The 21,046-nt window shown below is 39.1% G+C and overlaps 2 protein-coding genes across 5 annotated transcripts; one reads left to right on the top strand and one right to left on the bottom strand.

Moving 5' to 3' along the window:
- Positions 1-159: 159 nt before the first annotated feature.
- On the bottom strand, positions 160-10,684 carry suz12b (SUZ12 polycomb repressive complex 2 subunit b). 3 transcript variants are annotated; one of them, XR_011036891.1, is made up of 18 exons: positions 10,364-10,684; positions 9,962-10,106; positions 9,384-9,430; positions 9,239-9,303; positions 9,009-9,077; positions 8,807-8,856; positions 8,176-8,261; positions 7,851-8,082; positions 7,656-7,761; positions 7,463-7,568; positions 7,199-7,376; positions 6,156-6,244; positions 5,807-5,950; positions 4,903-5,060; positions 3,943-4,141; positions 3,208-3,287; positions 2,363-2,834; positions 160-649 (listed from the first exon to the last, which is right to left on the bottom strand). XR_011036891.1 is itself a non-coding variant. In XM_068321149.1 (17 exons), the coding sequence occupies exons 1-17, from the start codon at positions 10,376-10,378 to the stop codon at positions 2,522-2,524; spliced, it is 2,082 nt and encodes a 693-aa protein (XP_068177250.1). In that variant the 5' UTR covers positions 10,379-10,684; the 3' UTR covers positions 694-2,521. The 3 variants fall into 3 exon arrangements, 2 of the variants coding, with proteins under 2 accessions (XP_068177250.1, XP_068177251.1); XM_068321149.1 differs by lacking the exon at positions 160-649 and having other exon boundaries at positions 694-2,834; XM_068321150.1 differs by lacking the exon at positions 160-649 and having other exon boundaries at positions 694-2,834; positions 6,156-6,241.
- A 743-nt stretch (positions 10,685-11,427) lies between these two features.
- Positions 11,428-20,012, top strand: utp6 (UTP6 small subunit processome component). Of its 2 annotated transcripts, XM_068321768.1 has the most exons (20): positions 11,428-11,455; positions 11,553-11,679; positions 12,838-12,922; positions 13,000-13,041; positions 13,156-13,248; positions 13,341-13,388; positions 13,482-13,545; positions 13,719-13,837; positions 14,022-14,099; positions 14,213-14,294; positions 14,649-14,730; positions 14,814-14,992; positions 15,475-15,554; positions 15,702-15,779; positions 16,167-16,349; positions 17,979-18,059; positions 18,361-18,470; positions 18,610-18,676; positions 18,866-18,938; positions 19,269-20,012. In XM_068321768.1, the coding sequence occupies exons 2-20, from the start codon at positions 11,588-11,590 to the stop codon at positions 19,430-19,432; spliced, it is 1,800 nt and encodes a 599-aa protein (XP_068177869.1). In that variant the 5' UTR covers positions 11,428-11,455; positions 11,553-11,587; the 3' UTR covers positions 19,433-20,012. The 2 variants fall into 2 exon arrangements, with proteins under 2 accessions (XP_068177869.1, XP_068177868.1); XM_068321767.1 differs by having other exon boundaries at positions 11,434-11,679.
- The last annotated feature ends 1,034 nt before the right edge of the window (positions 20,013-21,046 follow it).

Genomic DNA, 21,046 nt, shown 5'->3' with positions numbered 1-21,046 from the left:
TTTACTTGAAAAAAATACAACAAAATATAAAGTTTTAAAAAACAAATACACACACCGTGAAAATTTTTAAACCTTTTAAGTAATTAAAAATACACGAAAAGCTCTGGGATGACGTAAAATCGAGTGCGACGAGATTTGACAAGACCAAAGATCGTGTATTTGCAAGAAGCTGAAAATGAGCTTTCATGAATTTGTGCAAGTGAAACTTCAGGATGACAGACAGGCAGACACAGGCACATCCGTCATAACATGGTACAAGACACGTCATCAGCCCTAATGACACCCCGGTACTACTCCAGTAGATCTCAAGTCCATCACCTCCCCCACACTCAACCACAGGGCGCTCCTCTGCTGGGAGAAGGTGGTGTGCAGGTGGTGGCTGGTGTTCCTCAGGATTGCTCTGAACTTGGGGTCCTGATCTCAGAACCGTCCTGCCCTCAAAAGTCACTTGTTGTAGGAAGTCCATCCATCCACCCACCCACATGTTTATAGCTACTCATCCACCTCCTTATCACTGTGCTGCTGAAGCCTATCGTAGCTTACTAAGGGTGAAAGTCAGGTAAGCTCTCCTGCAGGTACAGCTGAAACATTATTTCAAAGCCCGGATGGAGGCAACTGATTCGCTGTTGGCGACCCCTGAAGGGAAAAGCTGAAAGGACAAGAGTTGAATCAGAAAAACACATTACATATAGATAAGGTCAAATGTATTTTATTTCTTAAATATAAAATCCCCTTAGCCAGAGTGTACAGTTCACAATTTTCAACAGGGTGTTTTAACAATAGTGAATATGTCTCCCTTTTGCAAATGGATACAGAAAATATACTGTTACATTTGGTTGACCACAAGGGAAGTCTGAATAATGAATGGTGACGGCCACCAACGTATGTGCACACTACAGCTGCTTTTCAAAAAGTTGCCATGGAAAGAAATAAAAGAATGGTTAAAAAAAAATACAGCACTTAAAAGAAAACAGATGGAGATATTCCACTTTGGCATAACCTGCACCCAAAAGGACAGAAAACTGATTTTGACCTGAAACCCAATCATCCAATAAACAGCATGTGTGAGAGAGAGAGAGATTGCAATCTGTTAATTATTGGATCCATAGCCAGGCTTTGCTAAATATTTGATGTGATTACATTTATACACATTTCTGTCAGTTACAGCCACACCCATGTCTAATTACATGGGAGAACATGTTCAAATTCCTTATTCCTACACATTCAAACCTCAAAAGGGAAAAGAAACCACAGGTGCCAGTATCATCAAAAACTTGTTTTTTTTTATATTTTGAATGCTATACAATCTACACAAACGTGAATTTATGCACTGCTGGTTGTTTCAGTAAATGCTAGGAAAAAGAAAATATTCAGAAAAGTTGAGTTCCCTGACTTTCCATAAGCCATCATCAATGCAGATGAAACAATTTCGAAGTGACGGGGCTGTCAGTCTGAATTTATTCTTTTCCTAGTTCCAAAGCTTTACATTATAAAACTATTTTCATGCCAAACTACCAGCAAAACCCACAACAGCTGTGGGGTCCTAACATAAGTCTTATAGGCATTATGTACTCCAGACATTGATTAAAAGTCTAGATTCTTACCGTCATATTCTCTTGACTGTATGCCCATTGAAAGATTAGGTCATTCACAAAAGTGAACTCAAACCCATTTAAATTTCTTCACAGATGTCAACAGAAAAGCTGCATTAAACCTGCAGTCTAGAACGTTTGTCTCCCCCCTCTGGCAGCGAGGGGAATTACACAAACACCACAGCTGCTCTCCACTCAAACCAATCACTGCTGGTTGATGTAATAATGTAAAAAACATAATTACTGGTGCACCAGCACAAGCATGGGGATATCTGCAAAATCTCTGGAGATTTTTCTGGTGATTGGCTAAATCAGCACTAGTATTGTAGGAGCCTTTATAGCAAGGGCTTGGATCTTAGTCCTACACTGCAGATTTAACATTTGGTGCAGCTTAAAAAAATACAATTTAAAGGTAAGCTTTCTAAATACAAACACCAAGTGCTAAAATAATCAGCTAAAAAGGATAAGTTTTCTACAAGATTACTGTGTATGTGTACAAATAAGAGACAATGTTAACAGTACAGTTTAACTGTAGTCTTGATACAGTTGATACAAGGACATACCGAAGACATGCCACATTAGAAGACTGTTCACACACTCACCCCTAAAAGATACTTCAGTGGCACCTACTAAATGCATATTGAGTAGGTTCAAATTGCATCTTACAGTCCTCAATTTCCTAGTTTGTGTACATGTGGAGGATTCATGTATATATTGTTCATATTTGGTTCAATTTTCATTTTTCAAAAAACTTTTCTTTTTTTTTTTACCTTGTATACTGATCTCCTTCAGGTCAGATTCTTCAGTGACCAGTTTCTCACTTATCAAAGCACCAAAGGGTTGGCGATTGTTCACTGAACAAAAAGCAATACCCAAATGGGGGTGGGGTTTGGGGGGGTGTTCATCGGCAATTATTGATCCATCCTACATCAGTCTGTTAGTGCGCTTTTTGTCCTCTTGCCCTGCTTGCCCCCAATGGAGGTGACCCCAGTGCCATTGCAGGCTCCTCCTGACACCAGATCATGGTCATTCTGCTCCTCCTCGTTGAACGGCAGCTCCTCCTGGATCTGTCGCAGCCGGGCCATGGCGCGGTCGATGGTGGCGGTGCTCACCAGGTTGAAGTCGTGCATACTGACTAGATGTAGGAGGAAGTTGCGACACAGATTGCGGCGGATGATGTGGGAGCCACAGTTCTCAGCAAAGAGCATGATGGCCTGATTCATCTGGTTGTCTGCTATGAAACTGCAAGGAAAACAGAATAGTTTGGCTTCAATACGAGTTAATATATTTATTTGTCTACAGCCATCTTCAAGAATAAATACGTAGTTTTTGTGTTGCTTAAACGTGATTATTATAAACCGTGATGAGCTGCTGTCGTATCCGGGGTGTACCCCGCCTTTTGCCCGTAGTCAGCTGGGATAGGATCCAGCAGACCCGTGACTCACGGCGGTGGATAAGCAATTGTAGACGAGACGACTGCAATCATCTCGTCTACAAGATAATGGATAGATGGATGATTTATTTAGAGATAAGATTAGAGAGACAACCAGACAGAGACAAAGAGACTCAGGACTCAGTCATTGTCATGTTTTCGATGCCGTAAAATTGAACATACCCGTGCTTCATGACATGCAGGTTCCACAGCTTCATCACCTCCTTCTCTCCCTCGTTCACATCTGTGAACTCATCCAGTTGCTGCAAGTAAATAACATTTTGTTATAGATTGATGATTAAGTGATACGACTATAAGAGACTGTGTTGTATGGTATGGAGAAGAATAAACAATTAATATGAAAACATGAATTTTAGGTGTTTGCCATTTCCCCTGATAGTAAAATCATCAATATTAATAACAAATAATGTGAACAGGTTCAGGAAATACAAATCATAGCAAGCTAAGCCACCTGCTTTGAGCACTATTTTATAGGTCCCAGTCAAGATGACTACTAAATCACCACAATGACTTTGTTTTTGACTTTTTAAATAAGGTTGGAATAATACCACAGAATAAATTGATGGGATGGAAATGATTCAATCTGAATAAAGGACAACATTATAGTGAAAGAACAGTTGTCGACACAGTTACAACACAAATGTGGCAATTCCAAACAAGATTAGGTACCATGCTTGTGTTCTAGGCTGAAATCACCCTGGGATTTCAAATCAAAGAAGTTTAGCGGTTTCATACAATTATATAAAAAGGTAAAATCATGATTATATACCACCACAAATACATTTATCCATTTCAAATTCTTTACGTGTATGATTTTCATCGGTTAGTGACAGCCTCAAGGCTGCTTCTGATCCTCGTGGTCAGTCACAAAAATGACAAACGGCAGCGGCTCCTCACCGTCGCAGTCTTCTCTCTGAGCCACTCTGGGTCTCTCTCATCCTCGCTGTCCAAATCCATTTCCTGGGGCCGCAGAGGCATGCAGCTGTCACTATGGAAGTAGAGGCGGTTGTGGCCACTGACATACGTCCTCTGCTGCTCCAACTCTCCGTCCTCAGTTTCCAAGAATTCAGACAGACTCGGTTTGGTCCTCTTGGGCCTCATAGAAGGGGAGCGAGAACATTTATCATGCATCTGCAGCTTTTACATTGGCATTTCAATTTTCTCTGGTCTGCCCAGGCATCTCGGTTTTCCCATTATGTCATTGTACCTTAAACCAATACTGTAAAGATCCATGAAAGATTGGCATGACTGTTCCACATTGGTATCATTCTTAGTTTGCTAAATATCCAAGAAAAAAAAAATCTCGAAGATAGTGGTTTACTTTAGGATCTAAATCAGTAACTTCTGAATATAAGACAAATTTGACACCAAAGTGAAATGGCACAGTTTTTGGTACATTTTGATCATAAGTTTGTGAATTTTTTGCTACCATCTCATAGCATTGAATGCTCTCTGAGCTCTAGACATTAAACATTCTGGATGACTAGATTTGGATTATCATCTGGATCCACATGACACTTTATTTTAAAAAACAAAGAAACAAAAAAAAACAAAAAACAAATGGTAAATCTTGACCAGTTAAACGGAAAATCTAAAAATATCACTTGAATTTTCCATGTATTTAATGCACCATTTGGACAACCTGCCAATTCAAAAGAGCCGATCTACTGTGGGTATACTGTTCGTGTTCTTTAGCTGCTTTAACCCAAATCACTGCTGATGAATACATCTTTTACGATTGTTCAATTGATTAAATTCATCACCAACTTTGACAGGAAGGAATAGAATTAAACGTGGCTACTTATTCACATCCGACATGTGTCTGTTGTTAAACAGCTGTCTTCATAATAAATTTACCTGCAGACCAGTATGTGGGTAACAGCGGTCCTCTTGACTGGGCCGTTGCGGCTGAAGGCAAAGCCTGGTTGACTGTGGATATCCTGAGGGTTGCCAACATATGAGCCGTCGTAGCACTCATTGATGGACACGTCTATCCGTGCTCCTTTGGGATGAGGCTGCAGATAGGAGGGGAAAAAAATCACCGTTGAAGCAAAAACAAAGGAGGTCTGGAACTAATTTTTAAAAAATTTTATTTTCCCTATCTCCAATTTTTCTTGCATATTTACTAAAAGCACAAAGTTTGTTGAAGCACATTCTGCTCGCCTGACTCAGTCAACAGTTTACTGACGGTCTAATCTATCACACACTGTTTGAAATGTCCTGATAATATTTGTGCCTCAAGCCTATCTTCAGTAATGTGATATATTTTTTCAAAATACTCATTTCAAAACAAGGCCTGCAATCAAATAATCAACTCAACATTGTATCTTCTCTGGGATGTTGTGGTTCTCCTGTCTGCTAACAGGATTACACAAATACTATTTGATGGATTTTCATGAACGTGTCAGTTTATTTATTGGAATGTTGTTTTGGATTTCATCAAAAAGAGTTTTTTTTTTGTCCAAATCAGTGTGGTAATAAAGCTGCTGTAAAATGTTTTTCACTGTAGACAGTCTCATGTTACCCTAGAATGTACAGGCGATGTGTCTCTTTATTTTATTAGAGATCTTCATTTAGACATTGTTGGGAAATAAATCAAGACTTCTCGTCTGCATCATCGATCTGAAAAGCTGACTCAGAATGAGCTCATTCACACCACCAACGCAGACCGGTAACTTTTGATTCATCTATAACTTATAGAATTCTATGAAATCAGGCAGTGTGGCCAAGGATTTATGATCAGCAGCACTCCGCTCCTCACCACATAGTTGAAGATGAAGCGTGAGTGGGAGAGTTTGAGGTGTTTGAGCAGGCTGTACAGTTTGCTGCAGTTCAGGGTACACCAGGGACAGTGAAGATCATCTCTTGCCTCCGTTTGCTGCCGAGTGTTGTTGTTGTACAAGAACTGCACAAGGACAGACTGCATTAGTTACAAGGTAAACCAGATTTCTTAGACATAGTACATACGTGATTCTTTGCATTTGACACAACAACATTCTCTCAAGGAAAGAAATTCCAAACATTTTTTTAGATTTTGCTTTTCAGCCACCTCAAATTTTTCATGTGAAGTGGTCACCTGTAAATAATTTTCTTCGAGGAATGTATGTTACCTGATAAAATATACGTAGCTTCTGCCGGGGCTCACATGGAATCTGCTCTTTCCTTGTCTGAATGTCTGTGCTGACCGACTCTTTCACTGCTGACGGGAACAGATGGAGCTCATTTCTTGGACAGTCACCAAATGTCAAATTCAACTTCATACATACGACAAACGGGCATTTGAGAAAACACACTGTTTTCCATGTGAAATCAAGGACTGAAAGTTTTGGAATTTAAACATTGGTTTGTGTTACAGAAATTTTTAATCTCGGTTCTGTGTCATACATAATTATATTATTCATACTATAAATGAAAAGTATGTGAAGTATGTGGTACATGGCACAGAAGATAGGAACAAAAATTTTGCCAACCATAGCAGTTGGAAAACAATGAGAAAAGAGGAAGGTTTGCTTGTGTTTCATTGGTGTATACTTTATACCTTAGATTTAAGAACCTGTTTTGTAACTGAGCTAACGTCTCCTTGGGGTAGCTGGAAGAGGGTGTCCATTACTTCCTCAAATATTTGTGCAAATTTCTTCTTTTATTAAAGGTCACAAATCAAGCCTGCTATCAACAGAGCACAGCCGGATGGAAGATGTCAGGCATTGGCTAATAATTCCCATTTCCTAATATTTTTTATGCAAGTATTTTGCCAGCTATTGTTACACACAATTCATTACTTCAAAAACCTTATAAACAGGGCTTTATTCAATGAGCAAGCTATTACACTGCCAACTCGATGCTTATGACTCATTCGGTTGCCTTTACTAGAAAAAGTTGTAAATAATCGAACCCATGCCAGAATCCCAGCAGATGTAAAATCCAAAACCATGACCCAAGATTTGTTCAAAATCCTACATGATATAAATTCTTAACTTCTTTGTTTGGTGTCCTTTACAAATGCTTCAAGAACTTTAAATGAAGCACAAGATGGAACTGGAAACTTTTAACATCAAATGAGTTACATGGACTTAATCAAATTCAAGCTGTAATGACATTTTTTTAAATAAAAGACAAATTATGCTATGTTGTCCTTTGGAGGTTTTGTACGTACTCATAAGGGCAGCTCGGTGGTTGCTGGTTCTCGTCTCCATGGGACCAGAGCTGTCCGAGTTGCGGGTTGCAAGGGGTTTGGCAACAGGGGCAGTGGACTTGCCAGTAGCATCCCCAGTCCAGCGCAGAATGAACTGTAATGTGGGTCCCTGAGAAAACGTCTCAAACGGTGGCAGTCTCTGTGGGAATCACACAGAGTAATGGTCAAAGGCACTAAGAGGGACAGGGTGAGACACACTTCGTGTCTGCATTTACAAACACTTACCTTTCCATCCAGAATGGTTTCCCATGTAGCACGCTTCTTGCTGACAGGGCTGTCCTCCATTCCTTGCATTGACACTTCGTACTCCCCATCCAGCAGCTGTAATCTCCTGATGACATGTCAAGTTATGATTTTAAAGTGTAGCCAAGAAAAACAGTAATAATTGTTTTCCACAAAAATAAAGATTAAAGCTGACCTATTTTTATCAAAGACAGTCATCTGTGCAACATAGGTCTCTGTGGTCTCTCCCTCTTCTCTGTGGGATGAGCTGCGTTTCTTTCTACTTGGAGTATCTGTTACATCTTTGCACACAAAAAAAAAAATCATGGTGTGAAGTTTCACCTTCAACTACCAACAATTTAAGCTACAAAATATAAGCATTATATTCTACCAATATTCTCATTGGCCTCTCTGTTGATCAGACCGTTTGTATCCCTCCTCCCTGTGCGTGACACCCTGAACAGCAGGGAATAGGACTTGACCATGTGACTGTTGCTGGGCTCAAACTCGTTGCTGGAGACCAGTAAGGAAGGGTAGGAGCCAGACTTGGTTTGGTTACTGTCAGGATTCAAAGGCACCTGCTTTTTACCTGTAGGCACTTGCTTAATCGGGCAGCTGACATCCTGAAAGGAATAATAAAATTTACGAAACAGAAATCCCTGGAAATTACCTTCTTTTTAAGCAAAAGTGAGAGTTTCTGTGACGTTTTACTTTACCTTGCGTTTTTTATGGCAGACTTTGACAAGTAGCACCTCTAAGGACACAGAATTTTGTTCGTTTTCTGAATTCTGAGATGGCTTTTCTGTAATGCAAAAAACAACAACAGTTTTTGGTTATTTTAATTTAGATTTGTGTCCCACAATTTTTTTTAAGTAACACACAATTTCATTGTTATTTCTGCATAAATCTATTGGATTTGTTTGGCACCAGCTGTTTAGGAACCTGTTCATTTTAACACAAATCTGTGGTAAATGCTGTTGTGTAATGTCATCACAACATGGTACTTTCAGTGTGTTTACATTTATACTATTAACCTGGGTTAAGTCTTGCAGCCCCCACAGAACATGTAAAACTGGTCATTCACATTCTGAGCGCAGAAATTCTAGCAGTCTCTGTGTTTCTGACCAAATGTGAGCTTTTGGATCTCGACTTCCCACAATTTAAGTTATTATCATCTAGAACTGACCCACAAATCTTATTTTCATTGTCATCACACTACAGATGTGTGCAATAAACACATGCAAAAGACTGAAATGTGAGGACTAAGAGAAGTAATTGTATTTGCATACACCTGGTGCCAGGTAAAAAGTAAACAAAAGAATTTGACAAACAGTAAAACTGGCTTACCATCCTTATGGAAGAACCCAGTGAAGGTTAACTGTAGATGTGACGACAAACTGAAGAACCACAAGAGAAAAATGCACATGTTAAATTGGTTCTTATTAAGAGGCCCAACTGGTCACAAATTCTGCTTACTTATTACTTTTTCTCCCCCATAAACATTATGGAAAAATAAAAGTCCACAGCTACTCTCATAGATTTGTGTTACCTTGGAGAATCCTGCTCTCCCTTCATCCTCTCCACTGTCTTCAACATATCATCCACTTTAAATGCTTTCCTGGCAGGGGGAGGGTGGTTCAAAACACAAAGGTTCAAAATTAATAACTATTGTAACAGTGGACACTCTTTGTAGAAATTAACAGATCTTTCAAGGCAAATTTGTATCAAAAGTAGAATCTTGTCAAGTTTCATGAAGGAAAATACAAAAGGATTTCCTACCTTTTAGCATTTGATCGACCGTTTCTGTGAGACATGAATGTGAGTGTCCTGTGCAAAAATATGGGCTAAAACAAAAAAAGAATTATTAATGACTTGTTTAATTTGTTACCCCACACAGCAACAATATGAATAGTACTTCACTTACAGCAATCAAGTTTCTTGTGCGGAGAAATCTATATATCTGAGTTGGTTCTGGAAAAGGAAACATGTATCACTGTGATGTTAAATGTGACTACTTTCAATAATCCTTACTACTATGATAACTCAGTAACATTTCTGAACCAGAATCAGCTAAATAAGTGTTAACAAGTGCAGTTTTATTGATTTATGAGGCAGGAGTCTCCATTAACCTATTGCCACGTTCAACTTGCCAGCATCCACAAAAAATTCTGTACAATATTACTAATATATACAATATTTATGATTGAGGAACAGATAAAACATCCACTAAAATGTAATTACAGTAAAAATGTAATTACAGTAAAGACATGAGATGTATTTTTCATTTCTTCAAGTCTGATATTGTCATCTCTAAACTTTTGTTTGGCACATGCACAACATTTTGTACTTATGTTAAGTTAATAGAAACATGTCAGCTAAAACAAGTCAGTAAAAAATTAATTTGCGATAAAGTTAAACGGGTAGGAAAATGTTGATTGAAGTAATAGAAAAGTTACTCTGATGTTTCCAAACACTACACAGTGCCCAGCAGCTGGGACTTACTTTCAAAGGCCTGTAGAAACAGCTCATGGTCGGCCTGAATCTGCTCCATCTTCGGCTTCTTCACAGAGTTCATCATTGCTGATGAGGCGGGGTACACAGCACCGTTAGCTTTGCAACTTGCCCCACTCATAATATGACCTGAGTTCTGTGGGAGAATCAAGACTACATGTTAGTACATAATTACAACTGAATAAATGGTGACTAAACAACATGTTGGCCTAGCTAGTAGACAAATACTCGCGTTAGCAGTCGAGCTAGCCAGCTCGGCTAAAAAGCACAATGCTAACATGTTAGTTAGCCTGGTGTCTCAGAGTAGTGATCAATCATATTTTGAGCTCCCGATTGACGAAAACCTTAAAATCGACATGCGATAGCTACAGGACATAACTACGGGCTACCCACCCTGGCCGATGGCATTAATTTGTTAGCCTTGCTGCCTCCAGCTCAAGCCCGGTAGATAGAGCAGCAGCAACCCATGAAGATGGAAGAGGAGGCGACGAGAGTCCGGCTAGTTAGCTAGCGGGGCTAGCATGGCTCACTTGAAAACAAGCCTCCGTGTGCTTGAGGTTCCCCCCGCATTCAGCTGTCACGAAGGCCGCTTGATATCTGAGTATTTTGTATAAAATTACGAAACAGCTTTTTGTAATTTACTGTCGGTGCGTTTTCCTTCAAATCGTACTAAACAACAGAGTACTAGTCAGTTAACAGCCAATAGAAGGACTAAGAGAATGCAGCACTGTGATTGGCTGCTGCCCTCCGGAGATGACATACAACCCGCTCTCGCTCTCTGCGATTTTTGCGGGAAATAAAGTTTATCAGCATTCACATCAAGGCGACGTAACAATGAGTTGCACCCCACAACGGTCTCAATGCATTTACTGTTCTATGATCGTTTCTAACTGGTTGACAGAAGTTGTATGATGATGTATGACTTTCTGTAAATCAAGAAACGAGTAGCCATTCGCTGAATGATCATTTATACGGAATGTTGTACGTTAATGTTAAAACAATTTCACAGCATATTTACTGTACTCGCAACGTCGCTATGCTTATGGGTATACAGTATTAGGGAAATTTAATAATAATGTTCCAATCATGATTTTAAAACTAACGGATGGCAAATAATAAAACAAAATATGCAATTTCAACGTATTTTCTCTTTTTCTGCAGCTCAGATTCAGCAACAAAATCGTTTTTTTTTCCACCTCAGTTAAGAATTCACTATTTATATGTTCGTTTCGGTCCAGGTTGCATTAATGGAAATCATTAGAATCGCTTAATGTGGAAATGGTTTCAACAATTATCTATTTACTTTGACGGTTAAAGTAAAATGAGTGCTATTTGATATGATAAAAAGAGTTAAAATAGTGTGTCGCCCTACGTTATACCGGTGGATAGACTAGTCCAGATCATTGTAGCATGTGGAACTGGTCTGTGTTTCCTCACGGAAGTATTTCCAGACGGAACCGGAAAACCCGGCAGACTGCTACACATGTGTGTAGAGGATTTCAACCGTGTTTCTCACGTTATTAACGTGTATATGGATATATACCTTTAAGATTGTCTGTAATAACCATTAATTAACCTACAGAATAGTCAACCAGCTTCTAACGCCTACTTGGGAAGATGGCGGAGGTCGTTCAGCAGCGTATCGAGGAGAGGATCCCTGAGTTGGAGCAGTTGGAGAGAGTTGGACTGTTCACCAAGAAAGAAGTCAAGTAAGACAACATGTAATATACAGAGGGTGTCCGTGAGGCTTTTGGTTATTTTCGTTTCAGACACCGATATCAAAAAGCGAGTCGTTATTTGATTTGTGGTTTTAAAATGCAACCATCAAAATCGAAAAACCTTTTGCAGCCACAAAGGTCGTCGTGGAATTGATGAACCGGCTTTACGGTGTTGTGTTGAAGACACAATAAAATCAATGGAAAGCCCTTAAGTAACAAAATGTTAGAAGTGCTCATTGGATTTCTCAGACCGGATGTGGTTTACAGCTGAGTCCAAGTCACCATTATTATGGATTGTTGAAGGCACAACTGTTATGCTGTTCAGAATGTGAACAACTGGGAAACTTTCTGAACAGAGATGGTGAATCTGTGTTGTATGTGGGCGAGAAGTGGTGACCCAGACACTCACATTTATTTAGAGATGGTTATTTCAGTTTAACAAATAATTCTTTCATTCCCCTCTCAAACAATCTGTCTCTGTCCATAGTGTCTATATTGTGGTTTTCAGATGAATGTTCTCTGTCCTTGACACTGGGCCCAAACCTGTAGAGCTGGTCTGTGTTGTGCCGTGCATTTATGAATGGTTGTTTGCTTTCCATATGTGAAGATCCAAGCATTAGGAGAGTGCCTGACTGTCTTCAACATGGTTAACTACAAATGCCTGAAGTTCCCACTCCCTGTTAAGGATGTTTTTGATCACACCACTATAATTGTGATTGTTCACTGAGGTTCAGTGATCCCAAAGGCAAAATAGCTTCCACCAGTGAATTGTTTTTTGCTTTCTTTGGGTTCATAAAGTTGTTGGATTTTGAATACAACTGTAGTTTTTGATGGTGACCTATATAGTGTGCCTGGGATGGAGTCACAATTTGGTGTGTAATTTGGACATACAGTTGTATCTGACCACGGTGGTGAAGAGGGGACTAAGATGGAAGTTAAAATGCTTGATTTACCAGTTTATTGACCTCATCTATGGTCTGTAGGAGCTGTAAGGAGCTGGGAGTGTTCCACTGGGAGAACCTTACTCTAATCCCTTGCCTCTGTGACTCCAGAAAAGAAAGATTGATGAATAGATCTATCGTATATAAAACCCACAATCTAATCAAGTCGTGCTGGAATTCAGAAACTGTGCTTCTTTCTGTATTTCAGGATGATAATCAAGAGAGTGACAGCTATGGAATACAAGCTCCACAGGCTGATGATTAACAAAGAGGACTTCATTAAATACATCCAGGTAACTGTGTGCATGTCGGAAAACAGAAGCTAGTGATATGTTTGACGCAGCAACTTTAACATTTTGTTTCATTTCAGTATGAAATCAATATTTTAGAGCTGATTAAGAAGAGAAGAGAGGTAAGTGAAGTATTTTTTTTAACTTCATCTCATTCTGATATGCTTTGGATATGATTGATGTTTTTCTCATGTGAACTATGGAGTGGGGGATGAACCTAACTTTGTTTTTTGTAGCACATACACTACCAGTTTAAAAGACAGGAGATCGAGTTCCCCATCATTAATAGAATAAATAGCGTCTTCAGAAGAGCAACAAAAAAGTGGAAGGTACCTTACACAGGACATTTGTATTGTATTTTTGTTGTGTATTAATGTGGATGATATAGAATCCCAATGAGGTCTCTGTTCTTTTCCCACAGGACGATGTCCAGCTGTGGCTCTCACATGTTGCTTTCTGTAAGAAATGGGTATGCAAAGATTTCATTATTTGTTCAAAGTAAAACATTCAAAGTGCTGCCGTCTTGCGTTAAGTTATTTACTCTTTGGTTTTCTCTCAACAGGCTACCAAAGGTCAGATCAGTAAGGTGTTCTCAGCCATGCTCGCCATACATCCAGACAAACCGGGTATAAACCATTTCATTCTGCTGTAAATCCTACTCTTGTAAATTCAGTTTACTGTGCTGTAATCTCAAGGAGGGACAGGATACACATATATCCTAAGATAGTAGGAGATTGACAACACCTACAAATTAAACTGAATAAAGACTTAAGTTTTTCATCTGTTGTATGCTTAACAGCACTTTGGATCATGGCAGCCAAGAGTGAGCTGGAGGACAGATGTTCCTCTGAAAGTGCAAGACACTTGTTTCTCAGAGCCCTCCGCTTCCATCCCAACAACAAGAAAGTCTACCAGGAGGTAAAAGAAGAAAAATCTGTTTGCTTTTTTATACCGAAATATAAAACAAATGAAACCATCAATGATACTTGAGTATCATTGATGGCAAAACTTTTGAAAGTTTTGCCTCTGTGAAAAGGAACGTTTAATATTCAAATTGTGTCAAAATATACTTCTCTGAATTTCCCGACCTACCCCTTGTTAGTACTTCCGCATGGAGCTGCTGCATTGTGAAAAGCTGAGGAGGCAGAAGAGCGAGCTGGAGAAAGCTGAAATGGACCTGGTGAGTGGGTCACAAAAAGTGGCAAATGGAAAAAAGTCAATACACACACATTCACACACAAACTCTCACTTTCTCCACAGTGTCTGAATAACGGCTTTTGAAATTTTTTTTAGGGTGAATATGAGTTTTCTCCAGAGATCCTGAGTGCTAAACTGGCAGAGGTCGTGTACAGAGATGCTACAGCGAAAATCAATGGTAGGCCATATTAAAGTCATTTGTTTGCAGAATTGTCAAAAAAAGTGTTGAAGTAAAATCAATGTTAGTTGGATTGTTGCATTGAGGACTGAACCACTAAAGCAGACATTTAAGACCCTGCCATAAAAACAGTCATCAATTCAAGTATTTTCACTCTTAACATATGTTGTAATTTAAACAACAATTTTATTTTTTTTTATTGTGGTGTCAGAAAATTTCTCCAAATACCAAACAAGCCAAGTCACTGGGGAACATGTCTGTCCCGATGCCCAGCAAGAAAACATAAGAATATGTCTAACTTTTACAACAAAATTGTCAGGTCACCTTAGCTTTTGCCACTATCTTGTCCAACAGAAGCAGAGTTTGTCATCTCACTTCTGAGCATAGCAGCTATCTTTGACTTCACCAAAGAACTCCAGGACCTCATCTTACAAGAGTAAGGCGGTAGCTGATTTGTTTTTTTCCACTGTGTTGCACTGTGCCGCACAGACACACCTACACTGCTCCCTTTGTTTGCAGCTTACAGGTTAACTATACTGAAGACAGTGTGACCTGGAAGTTCATGGCAAAAAGGGAGCTGGAGGCACCAGGAGCAGGAGAGGAGCTGCAGACAGCCAAAGGCCGGGCCTCCGATATCAACCGCAGAGAGGAGCGCTGCTGCCAGATTTATGAGGAGGGAATCAAAAGCCTGAACACTGGTAACGGCTCACACTAAAAAAAATAAATAAAAAAAGACAGTTATTGAAGCTGAAAACATTGTGGCTTGAATTGTGATGAAAGTTTTGCCTAGTAATTGTTTTCAGGAAACTCTTCTTTTTTTTTTTGAAAGTATGACAATTACTAGGTATTGGGTACTTTTATGTAAATAGCCTGAATTACATTTGAGGTCTTATCAGTTTGCCGCTTGTATGTTCTCTGAAACTGGAAGACAATAATTCTGAAAAATAAAAAAACATACTTTTTAGTGATACTAAAATTATTTTTCACATACCGCTATGTGTTGCTAAATTTGACGTCATCCTGGTTTTACCACGTTTATGTGACATACTGTAGGTGGCCTATAAAGTTCTCAAACATCTTAAATTTAGCTCTATATTTGTATGTAACTATATTTCCCACATAGCCTGCCTTTTGGGTGTGTTATTAGAAGAAAACCATCACTTTGATTTGTATCCCATAGAGCCCATGTGGACTTGCTATGTGGATTTCTGCTTGGAGAGACTGAAGAGGAAGACTAACGTTGAAGAGCTGAAGGAGAAAGTAATAATTGTTCATTTTGAAACCAATCAGTTTGATTGCTACTGTGTTTTGTCCTGTGCATTAAAACCTCAAAAAATGTCAGTGACATGAAGGAATTAGATACATATAGGGAAAGTTCTGACCTTTTTATGAATGTGTTCATTCCAGAGGCAGGAGCGACTGCTGGGAGTGCTGCAGCGGGCTTGTGACTGTTTGCTGCTGAAAGAGCATTATTATAAGATCTGGGTAAGTGAATGGCTTCATTAAATCCATGCTTGTGGCTCAGTGGTGTCCTTGTGGGTATGTGTTCATGTCCTGGAGTCACTGTGGTTTTTGATCCAGTCAGAGACCTTTCATGCTAGCCTCGAGGTGCATCTCATTTCCCTGATTCAATATTTCCTTTCTCCCTGTTGCTTGAGCCAGAAGTCATTCAGGGCCAACATTTTGCAGTTGGTCCCAAAGCTGCTATCTCTGTGTGATAGCATTCCTTTCTTCTCTGTGTAAAAACATTTTAAATATATACATTTTGAGGGAAAGTATTAATTTATAAATTTCTTTAATTGTTTATTTAATTACCTGCAGAGGTAGAAAAGAGAAACCTGTTTTTGTTTTAACACTGACTTTCAACTAAAGCTGCAGATACTGCTCTCTTCCGGAGATGCTGAGGGAGCAGCCAGTGTTGCCAGAGCAGCCACAGAGCGCTACAACCAATCGGTGTCAGCGTGGAGCCTGAGACTGCAGACGCTGATGCAGCTGGGGAGCGGAGATGATGTAGACAGCCTGTTCCAGGATGCTCTCACACACATTAATCCCAAGGTACACAGAGCTACACATGCTCGCTTTGACTCTACATAATTTGTTTGATCTTTTCCTCTGCTTTCTCTAACACACCAGTTTGGGTTTCTACAGGACAACGGTAATTATTCCCACTGGAGTTGACACACACACACACACCCACACACACACACACCAGCACTGCTATGAAAGTGGGCCATGTCCTCAATCCAATTCGTTTGCTTTCCATTATATATGACTCCCTCAAAAGGCCTGCTCCGTCTTTATTATTGAAGAAAGGCAAATACATGTTCCTTTTTCTACATGAATTATATCTATTGTCATGTGCCAATATACCAAAAATTGCTAGTATGCAAAATGCCCTCAACCTGATTCTGATATATATAAAAAAAAATTATACTGTGGACACGACATGAAAACTCACATTACTGTGATCTTATCTATAATTATATTTTGAATGACAGAATCGTATGTTAGTAACTTGGCATGAAAGGTTAATGAGTAGCGTTGCTAGTTAACCCCTATACTGTACTCTCGAGAGATTTAAAAGCTTTGGATGGGGGAAGAAGTAATCCTCAGAAATCCCCTGCAACACCCCAGATATGTGAGAGTAGTAATGGTGAAGCCAGCATTTATGAATGCTCATACCTGAACTTTCACACACAGCACAACTCTAGTTTTGTGTTACGCTGGTACTTCACCCTTCAAATTGTTGGACAGCATGATACAATGCTACTCAGACGCAAGCCTTGTACTACTCAGAATATCTTGGGGTACAGGTTTCTTAAGACTAATAAGGTGGTGGCCTTGAGAAGTTGAAGTGTGAGAAGGATTATTACCCTTCAGCACTTTCCTAAACTTTTTTTTAAGTGTTAGGAAATGGCTTGCATCTGTTATACCAATTAATGTCACATACTCATACATTGTTTACATGCATATTGACCTGTCGTAGTCAGATTCAGTAGCCATCGACTCATTACTCATTTATAAATCCTTGAGTACACTGAGAAAATACTGGCATTGTTATCTTGGAATATGCATGGTTAGGTCAGGTCTAGGTTCAGCAACTGTATGTGTTCAAAGAATGAGGTCCGCTGATTACCTGAATACACTGATTGACCAGGTTATTCCATCAATGGATTTTTTTTCATTCCCAATGACACGGGCATATTCCAAGATGACAATGCCAGGATTCATTAGACTGAAATTGTGACAGAGTGGTTTGGGGAGCATGACACATTATTTTCCCACATATGGATTGGTCATCCCAGAGTCCAGACGTGAACCCCATTGAGAATGTTTGGGATGTGCTGGAGAAAGCTTTGTCCAGCGGTCAGATCCAACCATCATCATCAATGCAAGATCTTGATGAAAAAATAAATCATCACTGGATGGAAATAACTTATGATATTGCAGTAGCTTATCCAAACAATGTCACAGGGAATGCATGCCATAATCGATCCTAAAGGCGGTCCAACAAAATATTAGTGTGTGACTGTTTTGTTTGGTGGCAACTTGTGGCCTTTTGGCCACGCAGTGTAGTTCATGGGTGGAAGAACTTAAGTTACACTGACGACAAGCGAGGTGAATTCCTGCTGGGAAGGATGCAGTTAGAAACTAAGAACTAAATCATCTCTCTTGTCTTGACAGGAAAGTCTGCCTATTTGGCACCTTCAGGTCCAGTGGAGTACAGCTAACCAAAGTCCAGAAGAGACCGAAGCTGTCTTCAAGGTACCATCTCAATTCAGTTCTGGTTTTTGACATTTACTTTTATTTTTTTCATTGACAAATGATGTGGAGCTGTTCCTTATAAATATTCAACACATTTCATTAACTTAAAATAAATGGATCCATAAAAAACAAATCCACTGCTCACCTTTGAACTGCATGAACTGACGAGGTCATTTGGTTGTGGATCAATAGCTAAAAGATTTAGCAAAAAAGATTATTAGCCCCTTGTGTCTACTTCATTGTCTTGTCCTCCATACTGAGAATGCCTTCCAGACAGTTTCGTTTTGTTATTTGCTCCCAGAGAGGTCTTCTGTCTGCAGTGCCGGCTGTTGCCATGGAGATGAAAGAGAGTTACCTAGATTGGTCGTACTCCACTGGAGGCTACAAGAAAGCCAGGAAGACCTTTACAAGGTAAAAACAACTCTTGTCTGCTCACATGGTCTTGAATTGAAATCAATATAAAAAAACAAAATTGATCAAAATGTAAAAAAATAAAATAAAAATATCTCTTCATAACCTTAGTCTGAGAAGAACTTCTTTTGTCATACAGCTTACGAGAAGACCGTCCCCTTTCCAAGGCCTTTTTCACCAGAATGATTCAGATTGAGAAGGAACAAGTATGTATACATCTATTGTCATACGGTACCTAAGTGTCTTCAGTAGGGAGCAGGTTACAAATAACAAAACATTTCAACTCAAGACAGAAAAGAAATTGTGTGGACAGATGTTGGGTATTGAAATTACTCGTATTATTGATAAGAAGAGACAATTCTGAGCTGTTATAACAATGTTGTATTCTCATCCAGGACACTCCAAAGATGAACAATCTGAGAGACTACTATGAGAGGGTCTTGCAAGAATTTGGCACCACAGATGACGGTAAAGAGAGATTAAATTACCAAGAAATTGAAGTCAAAATGAAAAAATAATGTTCTTTCCTATTGTTCAAGTACGAAGGACTAATTAAAGGTTTCTGTCTGACAAAACATCACAAATGTACCAATGATAAATATTAAATAACATTTATTTAACCATAGTTTATATCTACATGAAAGTTAGAGTGAAAATACATTCTTGGACTTGAGCACAAAATTCAAAATTAATCAGAGGTTGGAACAAACACTAATATGGTTTCCTTTCTTTTTGGAAATTGTTTTTAAAGTTAACATCCCATTTATAACCCAGGCTGCTGTTTTTATTCCCGAAAAGATCTGTGGCTGCAGTACATCCAGGAGGAGCAGGGACCTCTCGGACAGCCAGAAAACTGTGGGAAGATTCACTGGAGGGCCATGAAGTTTCTGGAAGGGGACAGCGTGGAGAGATTCACTTCCAAATATACTCTGCATCAAACCGGACATTTCGAGAAGTTCTGAAAAGGTTCAGGAAGCTTAGATGAATCCTGTTTGTTCAACAAATGTTCAACAACTGTGCTGAAAAGTATCTACTGAAGAAGCAGCAACAAGTTTCCGGAGAATGGGTTCCTCTTGAGGACTGTTGCTATGTCCATACATTGAATGTTTCACAATGGAAGGTTAACATTGCACATTCTGAAGTTTGATGCCCACTAGAAAAAGGCTCGGTGGTTCTTCTTTAAATGCGATCTGCATTGAGGAGAAACGTTCTTCAATTTGGATTTAGCATCTTTCATCAATAATATTTCATAGCTGTAAATTTCAGCTTGTACCATCTTTCTGTTGTTTTTTTGCAAATGTTTTTTGAAATGCCACACATATTTGGTATTAAATGAGAAAATATATTGAAACAGTCAACATGAAATATTTTCTACTGTGGTCCCTCAGAGATGCTGTAAAAATATACACAGATAAGCTCACAATACACTGTCCTTTCCATTTTTTATCTAGTGTTTCCACTTAAAACCAAGTACCATTTATATTTTCATATTCGTTGAAGAAAAGCACACGCTTTGATCTTTGACCTATGCAAGTAGGTCAGGGTAAAATTTAGAATTCAGGGATGTTGCAGTCTGACTGCCTTGGCAACATCCCGCAACACCCCTGAATTCTAAATTTTACCCTGACCTACTTGCATAGGTCAAAGATCAAAGCTAGTGCTCTGACCTGCTTTCATAGATCAAAGCACTAACTTTGATCTATGATCTTAGACTGGCCTCACACTGGCCTTCTCCCTCGTCTTTCTATGTCGTGCAGTTCCTGAGTGTACAAAAGTTGAAAAGTAACCTTTACCAAGTTTTCTCAAGGTCATCATCTCATTTTCATCCCCTTTGCCTCTTTCTATCTGCAACGGTTTCGAATATATTTGGTGGACTAACGGACGAACACACAGACACTGACAATTACAATACATCACTGCTTTGAAGCGGGATGTAATAAGGACACTTGAGTCTAGTGCAGCAGTGTTTTCTTTCCAGTTATGAAACCACTATGAGAAAAAGTCTTAATAATATAAATCAGGGCTTTGAACTGGTTCATGGAACAGCAACGAAAATCAGACACTTTTTGAATTTTGCCAGGAACAAAACACAGAATCAGTTGTTCAAAATAATAGTAACCAGTTAGTACCTTTTTTTTTTTTTTCGTTCTTGAAAAAAATATCTGACCTCACATTTCTCAATGCGTGATGAGTGAGGAGATAAATTGATGCATATCACCAGCAGTCAAGGAAAAGGCAGTCTCCCAATCTGGATTATATTCATAACAGGTAAACCACTGCAATTTGTCAATCTGAAAAGAACGTTTGATTTAGACATTAACTCATTAGCTGTAGCCATTTTCAAAGCAGGATTCTGCTTTGAAGCTTTGACACTTTGAAACTTTACTGCAACTTCCTCCAATTAGTAAAGTGTATGTATCTGGGTAACTTCTCCGTCTTCCTCTGATACTCCATCCTATGTTCCAGTGCTGTAGGGACAAATCTACGGTATGTAAACTAATTGCCTTAGCAGCCAATTTAAAAGTCCTAAAGCTACCTACTTAATAATATTTAAAAGGAACGTTTTTTAACCAATT

This window comes from Antennarius striatus, chromosome 8, assembly GCF_040054535.1.
Source record: "Antennarius striatus isolate MH-2024 chromosome 8, ASM4005453v1, whole genome shotgun sequence".
Classification (NCBI taxonomy): Eukaryota; Metazoa; Chordata; class Actinopteri; order Lophiiformes; family Antennariidae; genus Antennarius; species Antennarius striatus.
This window is presented reverse-complemented; position numbering and strand designations above follow the sequence as displayed.

Excerpts from the sequence above, each read along its gene's own strand:
- suz12b (XM_068321149.1), bottom strand. Across the intron at positions 6,245-7,198 it reads CCACCGAGCTGCCCTTATGA|CAGTGAAAGAGTCGGTCAGC; the intron begins GTACGTACAAAA and ends TGTTCCCGTCAG. Across the intron at positions 5,951-6,155 it reads AGCTACGTATATTTTATCAG|TTCTTGTACAACAACAACAC; the intron begins GTAACATACATT and ends GTCCTTGTGCAG.
- utp6 (XM_068321768.1), top strand. The coding sequence starts at position 11,588 with ATGGCGGAGGTCGTTCAGCAGCGTATCGAGGAGAGGATCCCTGAGTTG. Across the intron at positions 14,993-15,474 it reads AATCAAAAGCCTGAACACTG|AGCCCATGTGGACTTGCTAT; the intron begins GTAACGGCTCAC and ends TGTATCCCATAG. Across the intron at positions 18,060-18,360 it reads AGACCGAAGCTGTCTTCAAG|AGAGGTCTTCTGTCTGCAGT; the intron begins GTACCATCTCAA and ends ATTTGCTCCCAG.